Raw genomic sequence first — 14,393 nt, 5'->3', positions numbered from 1 at the left:
CATTTCCCAACCAGAGAGTGTGTGTTTTGTATGTCTGAGTTAGTTTATTCTACTTAGTCGTCAGAGTGTGTCTCATTGCTTCCTTTATTTTTGTTCTGAGGATTATGTGATGTCTTCCCTTCTTGTCTTGATTGATCGTGATTTCACACTCCTTGACCATTCTATTGATGAGGGCCACTTTTTGATCAGGCCACACACACACACACACACACACACACACACACACACACACACACGCACTAAAAAGGGTGACTTTGTAATTATTTTCATTTTAATTGCTTCCACTTATCAGACGTCTGATCTGTTAATGAATCCACGGCGCCTCGGACAGCAATCCGACAGCGACTGCAGCCACACACACCTTTCCTTAACATCTCTCCATCTCTCGCCTGTCTGTCGTCTTCTCTCTTGATCCCCACTCTCTTTTAATCTTCCTTTCTGCCATTCTCTCTCTCTCTCTCTCTCTCTCGCGCGCGCACACACACACACACTCTTTCAATCTTATTATATTGTTCTGCAATTTCTCCTAGTGTTTGTCTCTCACGCTTTCTTACTCTCTCATTCTCTTTCTTTGTAATCACTTTATCTTTTTGTCTTGTTGTTTTAAGTCTGCTCCTCTTGATTCTTCAGTTTCAGTCTCTGGTTCTGTCTTTTTTTCCCCCTCACTCTCTTTTTGCCTTTCCTGTTCTCTTAGTACATTTTTATTTGCATTTCTCTCTCTCTCGCTCCCTCATAATGACTTTTTCATTGGATCTGCATTCATTAACAAGTGTTTGAATTATCAGGACTGATTGTTAATCTCCCAGTTTGTTTGTTTGTTTGTTTAAAACAGATTAAGTCTTGATTGCTGTGGGATTGTGTCTAAACGTTCCTTGTTCTCCCCTCAAAGTCACACCAGGCCCAAGAGCTTCCGCCATGCCTTAATTTTAACACCGGAAATATTAGTCTGCGATAATTTCCCATGTTCTTATATTTGCCTGTGTTTGCTCGAGGGATCTGAGCAACTTAATGGCTCGAGTTCAGGGTCCTGTGATAATTCCAACAGTGTTAACGAATATGCTAATTTATTTCCATGTAATGTAGCTTTTGGCTGATTTGGATTCCCACTTATGGGTGGAGTCGTAGTTAGTACCGAATTACAGAATGAGCTTTGCAGGGCTTTTCTCTATGAGGGTTGACGAGGGTTTGTGTGTTGTTGTCTGCCAAGTCTTGTAAAGAGTTTTGGGCCCTGCTTTGTTTTCACCCACTCACTCTCTCTACACCAGAAGCTTACAACATGTCATAGTTGTACAGATGAGGGGCAGGATGTTGCTAACATAGCCAAGCTATGCCTTCCATCTATGGCTTTTATGGTGGATTTTCTAAGTGTGTGAAGCAAGCTAGTCAAATTTTCTAGCCCTGTTTCCCACTTCAGGAACTTCAGAAACAAGTTCATCTCCAGCACAAGAGAATTTTTAACACACTACTTTGACATAGTAGTGTGTTTAAAATTGTAAGATATGGATGATCTAGGGGGGGCACGGTGGCTTAGTGGTTAGCACATTCGCCTCACACCTCCAGGGTTGGGGTTCGATTCCCGCCTCCACCTTGTGTGTGTGGAGTTTCCATGTTCTCCCCGTGCCTCGGGGGTTTCCTCCGGGTACTCCGGTTTCCTCCCCCTGTCCAAAGACATGCATGGTAGGTTGATTGGCATCTCTGGAAAATTGTCCGTAGTGTGTGATTGCGTGAGTGAATGAGAGTGTGTGTGTGTGTGTGTGTGCGCCCTGCGATGGGTTGGCACTCCGTCCAGGGTGTATCCTGCCTTGATGCCCGATGACGCCTGAGATAGGCACAGGCTCCCCGTGACCCGAGGTAGTTCGGATAAGCGGTAGAAAATGAATGAATGAATGAATGGATGATCTATGATTTTGTGCTTATAGGAGGACATTCTTGTGTAATCATTTTACTGAAATATATAATGTCTCAGCAGTTACAAAATTATGAATGGTTTCTGATTAAATGTGCATGTGGCTGTTTTTTTACTCCCACTTCTGCTTGCACATTGAAATACAGTTTTGACCAATTCAGCCTTTTCCTACAAGTTTGACCAGTTTGGCCAATTCTTGCAGAACGTTTGATCACTCTTTCCTACTTGTGCAGACAGCCTAAACCAGCTTCCCCTGCTAATACTCTGGGATAATTGCTCTCCCTCTTGCAGAAAGTTTGATCAGTCACCCACGTTCAATCACATTCTGAGACTAATGTTACTTAGACTTATTTCGCAGACAACCTTGACCAATTCCATACTCACTTGCAGACACTCATAACCAATGCATCCATGCTCTTACAGATACCCTTGACCACACCCTCCATGCTCTTACAGATACCCTTGACCACACCCTCCATGCTCTTACAGATACCCTTGACCAATTCCACCATGCTCTTACAGATACCCTTGACCACACCCACCATGCTCTTACAGATACCCTTGACCAATTCCACCATGCTCTTACAGATACCCTTGACCACACCCACCATGCTCTTACAGATACCCTTGACCAATTCCACCATGCTCTTACAGATACCCTTGACCACACCCACCATGCTCTTACAGATACCCTTGACCAATTCCACCATGCTCTTACAGATACCCTTGACCACACCCTCCATGCTCTTACAGATTCCCTTGACTGGTCCCTACATGCTCTTAGAGATACCCTTGACCAGTCCCTCCATGCTCTTACAGATGTCCTTGACCGGTCCCTACATGCTCTTACAGATACCCTTGGCCAGTCCCACCATGCTCTTACGATACCCTTGGCCAGTCCCTCCATGCTCTTAGAGATACCCTTGGCCAGTCCCACCATGTATTTACAGATACCCTTGACCGGTCCCACCATGCTCTAACAGATACCCTTGACCAATTCCACCATGCACTTACAGATACCCTTGACCAGTCCCTTCATGCTCTTACAGATACCCTTGACCGGTCCCACCATGCTCTTACAGATACCCTTGATCAGTCCCACCATGCTCTAACAGATACCCTTGACCAGTCTTACCATGCTCTTACAGATGCCCTTGACCAGTCCCACCATGCTCTTACAGATACCCTTGACCAGTCTTACCATGCTCTTACAGATGCCCTTGACCAGTCCCACCATGCTCTTACAGATACCCTTGATCAAACCCACCATGCTCTTACAGATACCCTTCACCATTCTCACCATGCTCTTACAGGTACACCTTGACCACACCCACCATGCTCTTACAGGTACACCTTGACCACACCCACCATGCTCTTACAGATACCCTTGACCAGTCTTACCATGCTCTTACAGATGCCCTTGACCAGTCCCACCATGCTCTTACAGATTCCATTGACCAGTCCCTCCACGCTTTTGCAGATTCCCTTTACCCATACACCATGTTATCACACCCTTGACCAATCCCATCCACTCGTGCAGACAGTTTCTCCATTCCCATTTCCCATCCACTTTTGCAAGCACTTTTGACCAATCCCTCAACACTTAAGAACATTCTTGATAATCCTACTTGACCAAGCTCACCACTTTTTCAAACATTCTTTCCCAAACCCACTTTTGACCAATATCCTCCATATTTCACATTTTATATACCTTTAATGCAGGATGCAGGCTGTCCCTCATCCTTAAAACATAGTAAAGACAGCAGAGAAGACAAAACAGTAGTGTGTTAATACTAGTAATTAATTAACACTTAATTAAGGTATTATCCACCATAACTGGGATTACTAGTTTATAGCCATGCCGTTTAAGATTGCCAAAGGTTTTCTTGTTGACCTTCTGATAGCCTTTTTTTTATTCTTGCTGACTGTTTTTTTTTTTTTAATCTGTCTGGATGTGACTGAACTCTTCTGTGGTTCTCTCTCAGCTTTAATCAGTTTGCTATGGATGTTTGGCTGTGGTGAGAACACAGGCAGAGCATGTGATTCCAGTTTCTGAGCAGCTTGTCAGGGGTTTTTGCTCCTTTGAAAGCGTGCATATGCGATTACGCCACTGTGATATTTTTCACCGTATGTTAATGTGCTTCTTCTGTACACACGGCTGCGTTTAGACTCCTGTACCTTTTTGTCTCCCTCTTAATGTTCCACTCCAGCTCTTATTTCCATAATTGGACTTTTTGATTGGAACGGTGTGGAAATTGGAAGGGCGGTTTGTGCAATTTCATGGCCAAAGTAACTTGAAACATTAAGAGAGGATGGACACGCGGGTGCAGATTAGACAAATTAGTCTTTAGATTAAAGGTGCAATTAAATAATTGAGAGCTTGCGTGAAGCAGAACCAGCTGGAGGTGGGGTACTGCTGGGGAAGGAGGGAGGGAGGGAGGAAGGAAGGTAGGGAGAGTGAGAGAGAGAGAGAGAGAGAACACAACAAACATGGTTACTCATGGACCATATGGCAAATCGATTTTGCTTTTTTATTTCTTTCTTAAACAATTTACCTGGAATTTATACAACTATCACAAATTCGATGGCACTCGTCCATACGGCAGAGCGTTTAGTAAGATTTTTTTTCTTTCTTTCTTACAAATCTGAGCAAATTACCAAGTAAAGGCCCAGCTAGCTAGAGTACATTTTATTATTCTGTAGGATAGTAAATGTAGGTCCTGACTCTTACGGATTACATCTCATTTTGCTTCCCATTCTTATCAAATTAAAACTCCTTTTGAATTTTTTTCACAGTGCCAAAAGTCATTAAGGCCACGTTCACACTGCAGGTAAAAGTGGCCCAAATCCGATTTTTTGGGGGTCAAGTGACCAGGTCAGACTTCTTCAGGAGTAGTGTGAACACTCAAAACTCAAAACTTCCATATGTGGTCCTGAATCAGACCCAAATCTGATCTTGTCCAATGTGGCCGCAGTGTGAACAGCCAAGGCGGATTTGATGCGACTTTTACGTCAATCCACATCGACATTCGTCACAATTATGCGCCGGCGAAAATTTATTTTTTTTTTTTCTTTTTGCGCCGGCGAAACCTTTTTTTTTTTTTTTTTTTTTTTTTGCGCCGGCGAAAACGTGACACAAACGTGACTGGTAACGTGTGTGTTAAGAGTGTTATATAAAGTGGTTACGTGAACCAGCCCATAATGTTTGCATTGAATACATCCCATTATAGCATTACATGATATGTTTGCTTGCACCAGATGATACAATACTTCCTCCATAACCTCGCCAACTTTTTAGCGCAACGGCGTGCTGCGTGTGACGTCATTGTTATCGTTCGTTTGCGCATGCGGGTCAGTTCGAAACAGCAAACAGTTCACACTGGTATCTGATATAGGCCACATTTTAAAAGGTAATGTGAACAGCCAAACAAAAAAATCAGATCTGAGCAAAATATCCGAATTGAGCATTAAGACTTGCAGTGTGAACGCGGCCTTAGCCTCCTGATACCGCGGATGACTTGTTTTATATAACAGCAGACCAGACTATAGTTCCAGCTGCTATAAGGATACTGTTGTGGAAGTTCTGAGGTTTGAGAGATTTAAAGTATAAAGTATCACACTGGTAGACACGTTTCACATATTTATTGTGCTCAGCTGCGCAGCAGGACCCAACACTCCACATATAGCTGAAGGATGAGAGATGAAGGGCCACGATCATTGATTACATCACGATTTTATAGACAGAACTCAAATAAAGAAGATATGTAAAAGCAAAGCATCATCAATCATTGGCTTAAAATCACCACATGCTCGTCTCCTGATCAAGCTAATCTGACCGGACCAAGGTCTGCTAGAAGGCATACTAGAAGATTTACTGGACGTTGTTTATGCCTAATCCCTGACAACTCGTCTCCAGTCCCTACTGTCCCTATTGTCATAATCTTAAGAAAACAACCGATGACAATGTCAGTCTCTGGTCACTACAGATACAAGGTAAAAGCATAGAAGGACAAAGACTTATAAACATCTTTAGTTCAGAAATTTCCACCACAGATACGGTATCTAAAATGCTGTAATTTATATATAGAAACACACACAGGGACTTTTATACAGTAATAGTCGATGTGTTTAAGGTCAATTTTTTTTTTTTCTTCTATGTTTATTTGTCTTGGAAGGAGTCTCCAGTGCCGGTAATTTAAAGGTTAGCTCTGGTAAACTTCCACGGTGGAGAATAAATACATTGGAATAACTGGATAATAATAAGGATGTTTGTGAATCGGGGAGAAATACGTGTTGAACAAATTGCAGAAAAGAATTGGATCTTTACTTACACGCGCAGAGAGTCGACACCGTAGGCTTTCTTTTAGAATGCGACGTGTATGTCTTTGGTCCGTTATAGCCGCAGGACGTGTAAAGGGACTCTTTTACAGATAGAAAAGCGCTCAGATGTAACGTCAGTCGTTCGGCTCACGAGGGATTCCAGTCTGATCTGATGTCTGCTTCTGCGTGTGAGAAACGCTGTACACAAAATATACTAACACGGGTAACGAAGAATTAATGAAGAACAAAGAAATTGTGATATAGTTTGTGTTTGTGTGTCTGAGTGTGTGTTACGTGTAAGTCCTGAGTATCTGCCTTTTTATTTGTCTGTCATTGAGATTAACTTTCTCCTCCCTGTTCTGTGTGTGTGTGTGTGTGTGTGTGTGTGTGTGTGAGTGTGTGTATATGTGTGTGTATATGTGTGTGTACAGTGTATGTGTGTGTTACATGTAAGTCCTGAGTATCTGCCTTTTTATTTGTCTGTCATTGAGATTAACTTTCTCCTCCCTGTTGTGTGTGTGTGTGTGTGTGTGTGTACTGTGTGTGTGTGCGTGTATGTATGTTACATGTAAGTCCTGAGTATTGTTCTGTGTGTGAGTGTGTGTGTGTGTACTCTGTGTGTGTGTGTATGTATGTTACATGTAAGTCCTGAGTATCTGCCTTTTTATTTGTCTGTCATTGAGATTAACTTTCTCCTCCCTGTTCTGTGTGTGTGTGTGTGTGTGAGAGTGTGTGTACAGTGTGTGTGTGTGTGTGTTATATGTAAGTCCTGAGTATCTGCCTTTTTATTTGTCTGTCATTGAGATTAACTTTCTCCTCCCTGTTGTGTGTGTGTGTTACATGTAAGTCCTGAGTATCTGCCTTTTTATTTGTCTGTCATTGAGATTAACTTTCTCCTCCCTGTTGTGTGTGTGTGTGTGTGTGTGATTGTGTGTGAGTGTGTGTATATGTGTGTGTACAGTGTGTGTGTGTGTATGTATGTTACATGTAAGTCCTGAGTATTTGCCTTTTTATTTGTCTGTCATTGAGATTAACTTTCTCCTCCCTGTTCTCTGTGTGTGTGTGTGTGTGTGTGTGTGTGTGTGAGTGTGTGTACAGTATATGTGTGTGTACTGTGTGTGTGTGTATATGTGTGTGTACAGTGTATGTGTGTGTTACATGTAAGTCCCGAGTTTCTGCCTTTTTATTTGTCTGTCATTGAGATTAACTTTCTCCTCCCTGTTCTGTGTGTGTGTGTGTGTGTGTGTGAGTGTGTGTATATGTGTGTGTACTCTGTGTGTGTATGTATGTTACATGTAAGTCCTGAGTATCTGCCTATTTATTTGTCATTGAGATTAACTTTCTCCTCCTTGTTCTGTGTGTATATGTGTATGTGTATGTGTATGTGTGTGTGTGTGTGTGTGTGTGTGTGTGTGTGTGTGTGTGTGTGTGTGTGTGTGTGTGTGTGTGTGTGTGGACACACTGATGACTTTCTCCTTTCGTTGTCTTTTATTTTTGGCCCATGTTGAAATGCTGCATCTCATTTTGGGTGTGTATTGTGCACTGGCTGTTGATGAATATGGTTTTTATTCTAATAGGCTGTATGATGTTTGCTAGGCGGGACTCTAATCCTCGCCTCTAGCATCGGAACACTGGCAAGATTTCCTCCGTCTTTCTCCCCCCATCTTCCCCTTCACCTCTGTCGCTCAGGGCGAGACACTGAGTCATTTGATAAGTATGTATGAAGCATGAAATTTTCCCTTCGTGTTTGTTTTTCGGTCGGATTCAAAGCTTTAGAAATTTTGTCAGAAACGTTGTTGCCGTACCGTTATAGCGGCGTCCGAGAAAATTCTCTATTTAAATGATATCGCACATGTTCGATGTTCTGTATTACGCAGCCGTTCTGGTTGTTGCATTATGTATCCCAACGTTATTTACCAGTTGTAATGCAGGAAGGTGTTTCAAATGAAATATACATCAGCTAAGAGATGTATTTTGCTTTGAGGCTGCAATATCAATGTAACAAGCGAGAAATAGACTTTTATACCCTCCAGTTTAGTTTCACATGAACTTCATGAACACGTCGGAATCATCACGCCGTCCGTCGGACTACGCTTGTTTGTGTTTTTTAACGCTGTTGTGTAAAAATGGATTAATGACTTGGCTAATATGGGGTAAAAACATAAGGAGGTGCCATCTTGAAGTTACAACCGTGTTTTTTTAAATCATTCCTGAACACGTTCTGGTGTGTGGCAGAGTGTGTTATTCTGCTGATAAACGTCACAGCCATTACAGAACAGTGTTGCCATGAAGGATTGGACTTTTTTTCAGCAGTATGTTACCCAGAGCATCACCATGTATCCACTGGCTCGACATCTTCCCATAGTGCATCCAGGTGCCATCTCTGCCCCAGGAAACACACACACACACAGACAGACACACACACACAGACAGACAGATAGGCAGACAGGCACACACACACACACACACACACACACACACACACACACACACACACACACATAGACAGACAGACAGATAGGCAGACAGGCACACACACAGACAGACAGGCACACACACACACACACACACAGACAGACGGACAGATAGGCAGACAGGCACACACACAGACAGACAGGCACACACACACAGACAGACAGACGGGCAGACAGGCACACACACAGACAGACAGACAGACACACACACACACACACACACACACACACACAGACAGACACACACACAGACAGACACACACAGACAGACAGATAGGCAGACAGGCACACACACACACACAGACAGACAGGCACACACACACACAGACAGACAGACAGACAGACACACACACAGACAGACACAGACAGACACACACACAGACAGACACACAGACAGACAGATGGGCAGACAGGCACACACACACACAGACAGACAGGCACACACACACACACAGACAGACAGACGGGCAGACAGGCACACACACACACACACACACAGACAGACAGACAGATAGGCAGACAGGCACACACACAGACAGACAGGCACACACACACACACACACACAGACAGACAGACAGACAGATAGGCAGACAGGCACACACACAGACAGACAGGCACACACACACAGACAGACAGACGGGCAGACAGGCACACACAGACAGACAGACACACACACACACAGACAGGCAGACATACACACAAACAGACACACACAGATACAGACACTGGCACACAGACACAGGCACACACACACAGAGATACAGACACACACGCACAGAGATACAGACACACACACACACAGATACAGACATACACACAGACACACACACAATGATTGGGGGGGGTGCATCAGACCAGGCCTCCTTCTTCCTTGCTCCATGGTCCAGTTCTGATGCTCACCTGCCTGTTGTAGGAGCGTCCAGTGGTGTACAGGTGTCAGGGTGGTCGGCTACACAGCTTCGTATGCAGCAAGCGGTGATGCTCTGTGTGTTCTGACTCCTTTCTACCATTCAATTTTTCATCAATCTGTGCTACAGTTATTCTTCTGTAAGATCAAACCAGATGGGATAAACTTCAGTCCCACACACACACACACATCACTAAGCCTTGAGCTCCCACGACCTTATCATCGGTTCACCAGTCGCCCTTCCTTGAGGCAGTTTTGGTAGCTACTAACCACCGCATTCAGGAAAAACCCCTCAGACCCGCTGTTTTGGAGAAGCTCTGACCCGGTCGTCTAGCCATCACAACGTGGTCACTCAGATTTTTTCGCTTGCTCATTTTTTTCTGGTTCCCAAACATCAACCTCATGTCCTGACTGTACACGTGTAACCTAATACGTCCCACTCCATTAGAGCCACGGTACCAAGTTAGTCAATATTATCCTGTCGGTTTTAACGGTAGTTGATCGGTGCACAATCTCAGTTCAAATTCATTAAATAAGTATGCCTTTGGGGTTCAGAACCTCATAGGAGCAAAGGTTCGAGCAAGGCACGAGGAAGTAGTAATGTCAAATATCTGGTGCAGATTAACTTACAGCGCACAGACGTTTCACGAGTAGATTCACATGTCAAAACACGGCGTCTCCGTCGTGTCACGAAAGGCTCTGTCGTTCACAAATCCTCACAAAAACAAAGTAATTGAGAAGTCTTCCTGAGGCACAGGTATGGGGGGGGTTGTTTGTAGGTGCCCAGATGCCGCCGACGCTCAAACTTCTGTCGCTTCTTAATTGCTTTAATAGCACCTTCCCTGGAACGGTGGATAATTACAGCCACGGAATTAAACATGTACCTTCAACAACATGGCTTAAAGTGCTAGAAGAGCCTCAGGTAGCTGGTTCAGGAAGGTGTGTGTGTGTGTGTGTGTGTCTTTGGTTAAAGAATGCTTTTATTAATTTATTAATTACTCTCAGATTGAGTGTACCAGTTGTTTCTCTCCTCCAAGAGTCTCAGAGCAGAATATATTTCAATTAATTAAACTCTGTGAGGAAAAAAAATGTGAAAAATTCATAGATGAGTATTTTGTTCTTTGTAAGTGTGAGTGAGTGTGTGTTTGTGTTGGTCTTAAAATGTTAATGTTCTTTGTGAAGAGAGGAAAGGAAAAGTCAAGTGAAATACCTTAGTCTCAACACACATACACACACACACACACACACACAAGCATTCAACTTTTATTAAAGAAAATAATTTCATAGAGTAAACAGAATACTAATGCTGTGTTTGTGTCCTAATCACTATCCTCTGAGCTGTTTTATGAATCTGCACTATATGGCTACAGAATACCCATAATTCACCATGCTACCCGTAGACAAGGTCTGATCTGTATTGTGCATAGATTAGATTAGAACTAGTGAGCATTTAGAAAAGCTCTAACATCAAACAAAGCGATAAAGATTTAGTGTCGATTTTGAAACGCTGGAATTCTCAAACAATCTTCATGATGAACCAGAAGTCGTCGAACATAAGTGTATTGTATTTGTGTACAGTGAACACGAGTCCATTTCTGCTTCCTGAGCATTAAAACATTCTCTTTATCGGTGTAAAGATCAGTGTTGGGTTTAAACGTGAACATAATCATCTAACACACACACACGCGCGCACACACACATACACAAAGAACATACTTCCTCGTCCTTTATATAAAACCATTCAGTCAGTTATAGCTATAGCTACATGCAGTACTGAACTGGCTGAATGAAATCAGGTTGTAATCAGAGCAGCTTTTAAAATGTCTACAATGCTTTTGTTCTAATAGACGTCTAATAGACGTAATAGATGTAAATCATAACGAGAGACGAACAGCAGATAGTGTGTAGGAGTGAATGAGGTGTGTGTCTGTGAGGTGTGTGTGTCTCTGTGCGCGTGTGTCTCTGTGCGCGTGTGTCTCTATGCGCGAGTGTGTCTCTGTGCGCGTGTGTCTCTGTGCGCGTGTCTCTCTGCGCGAGTGTGTCTCTGCGCGCGAGTGTGTCTCTGCGCGCGAGTGTGTCTCTGGCCGCGTGTGTGTCTCTGCGCATGTGTGCCTCTGCGCGCGAGTCTGCCTCTGCGCGCGAGTCTGCCTCTGCGCGCGAGTCTGCCTCTGCGCGCGAGTCTGCCTCTGCGCGCGAGTCTGTCTCTGCGTGCGAGTCTGTCTCTGTGCGCGAGTGTGTCTCTGCGCGCGAGTGTGTCTCTGCGCGCGAGTGTGTCTCTGCGTGTGTGTGTCTCTGTGCGCGAGTGTGCCTCTGCGCGCGAGTGTGCCTCTGCGTGCGAGTCTGTCTCTGTGCGTGAGTGTGTGAGCATGAGTCTGTCTCTGTGCGTGAGTCTGTCTCTGTGCGTGTGAGTCTGTGTGTGTGTGCGTGAGTCTGTGTCTGTGTGAGCTCGTGAGTCTCTGTGTGTGCGTGCGCGTGAATCTGTTTCTGTGTGTGTGTGCGTGTGAGTCTCTGTGTGTGCGCGTGAGTGTGCGCATGAGTCTGTCTGTGTGTGTGCACGTGAGTAGACTCACACGTTTGTGTGAGTGTGTGTGTGCTTGTGAGTCTCTGTGTGTGTGTGCTTGTGCTTGTGAGTCTCTGTGTGTGTGTGCTTGTGCTTGTGAGTCTCTGTGTGTGTGTGTGTGCTTGTGCTTGTGAGTCTCTGTGTGTGTGCGTGTGAGTCTCTACTCCTGAGTGTGTCAGTGTGTGTGTTTTAATTCCTGCAGTAGCACATCCTGTCCAAAGGGGGGTGTTCTTCATCTGCTGTACACATTCAGAGCATTTAATCTGTTGTCTATCATCTGTGTTAGGAGCCCAGCAGTCTCAGTCTCTCTCTCTCTCTCTCTCACACACACACACACACACACACACACTCTCTCTCACACACACACACACACACTTACAAATAAGGCTTTTGTCAGGGAGTGTTGTCTGTGTCTCTGTGTTAGATTTATACTTAGACTCTGAACCACATTCACACGAGTTTTGTCTCTGACTTGCACGAATTCACTTTCACTTCTTCCCGTGTGTTTTGGTGTGTAATTTTCTGTCCACGCAGGATCCGTGACGCCACTTTTTGACTGTCTAACGGGATTATGTCGGAGCGAGGCCGCTCTCGCCGAGCTCTCTGATTTGGGATTTTGCAGGATTTTGTCAATCTTGTTTTACAGAAGATTCCCATCCTCTCTATCGACCTGATAAGACTTCAAACCCAGCAGCCTTAATTAATAATGTGTTTAAGTTAGACGTGGTCACACACTGTGTTTATTACAGACAGCGCAGGGTGTGTGGTGGTGTGCATCTCTATTTGAGAGGGCAAGTTGAACTTATAGAGCTAATTGCAGAGTGATAGACCAGATGGTATGGTCAAGATACTGAGGGTGGGTGGTGGTGGTGGTGGTGGTGGTGTGTTGGATGTGGATTTTATCTGAACGATAAACATGAGGTTTCTATTAACATTGTGACAATCAGGTATATGATCAATCTTAGTAATAAACTCTTCTTAATTGAAACACATTTCAAGAAGCGTGTGTCGAATGTCACAAACAAGCTTCTGTTTAAAACATGTCAGGTAGAGAAGGAGCTGCTTGTTGTTTTTGTTTTTAAATGAATCTGTGTGTGTGTGTGTGTGTGTGTGTGTGTGTGTGCAGGACAGCCCAGTGCCCAGTCCAGTATTAGGAGGAAGGCCAAACGCCAGTCAGTCATTGCTTGTCTGGTGCCGAGAGGTGACCAAGAACTACCGCGGAGTTAAGATCACCAACTTCACCACATCATGGAGGAACGGACTCGCCTTCTGTGCCCTGCTGCACCATTTCAGACCCGATCTCATGTGAGAGAAACACACACACACACACACACACACACACACACACACTCTTGATAGGTCCACTGTCACCATTTTCAAAGAGCTGATGTGTCTATATCAGTCGTTCTTGAGACACACTCTCGTCTCACTGACGAGAAACTGGCTCGGAACCAATTCTGTCCAATTTTTATGACACTTATCGTAACCAGCAGATGAATTTTGTTCAAGGTCACTTCACTTGTTGGTTTGTGCTCCACCAGGAACCACACAAAGTTTATTCAGTCCCCCAAAAGTTTCACTGTGGTTTCTGTCACCGCTGTGACAATGCAGATAGGACAATTTAAAGGTGCACACACACATACTCACACACGCATACACATGAACACACACGCATACATACAAACACGCACACACACGTATACATACACACGCACACACACACACGCGCGCGCACACACATACATACACGCACATACACACTCACGCATACACACACGCGCACACGCATACATACACGCACACACACATGCGCACACACACACGCACGCATACACACACACACGCTTACATACACACTCACGCATACCCACACATACACACACACACACGCACACACACGCAATACACACACACACACGCATACGCACACACACACGATTGTGTCCAGACATCTGACCAGGCCATGTTGGTGGTTCCTCGTGTACGGCTCAAGCGTAGAGGAGAGCGTGCCTTTTCTGTGGCCGGTCCTAGACTATGGAACTCCCTGCCACTAGAGATTAGGACGGCACCCACCATTTCTAGTTTTAAGTCCATGCTAAAGACCCACTTATTTTCTCCAGCCTTTTCATGATTGCCCAGGGGTTTATGTCTGTTTATATCTGGTTTATGGTTTATATTTATTTCACCTTCTTTTAAACTGGTTACTTTATTTATTATTTATATAT

At 44.3% G+C, this 14,393-nt stretch overlaps 1 protein-coding gene across 2 annotated transcripts in view; it reads left to right on the top strand.

Annotated features, from left to right (window-relative positions):
- Positions 1 to 14,393, top strand: part of ehbp1 (EH domain binding protein 1) — a 162,966-nt gene that overhangs the window by 63,374 nt on the left and 85,199 nt on the right. For both annotated transcript variants that reach the window (XM_060878999.1, XM_060879000.1), the window contains exon 11: positions 13,295 to 13,473. In XM_060878999.1, the coding sequence (XP_060734982.1) occupies positions 13,295 to 13,473 (179 nt within the window). The remainder of the gene's footprint in view (positions 1 to 13,294; positions 13,474 to 14,393) is intronic.

This window comes from Tachysurus vachellii, chromosome 10 (genome assembly GCF_030014155.1).
Source record: "Tachysurus vachellii isolate PV-2020 chromosome 10, HZAU_Pvac_v1, whole genome shotgun sequence".
Taxonomy (NCBI): domain Eukaryota; kingdom Metazoa; phylum Chordata; class Actinopteri; order Siluriformes; family Bagridae; genus Tachysurus; species Tachysurus vachellii.
Note: the sequence above shows the minus strand (reverse complement) of the source record. Positions and strands in the feature narration are given on the sequence as shown.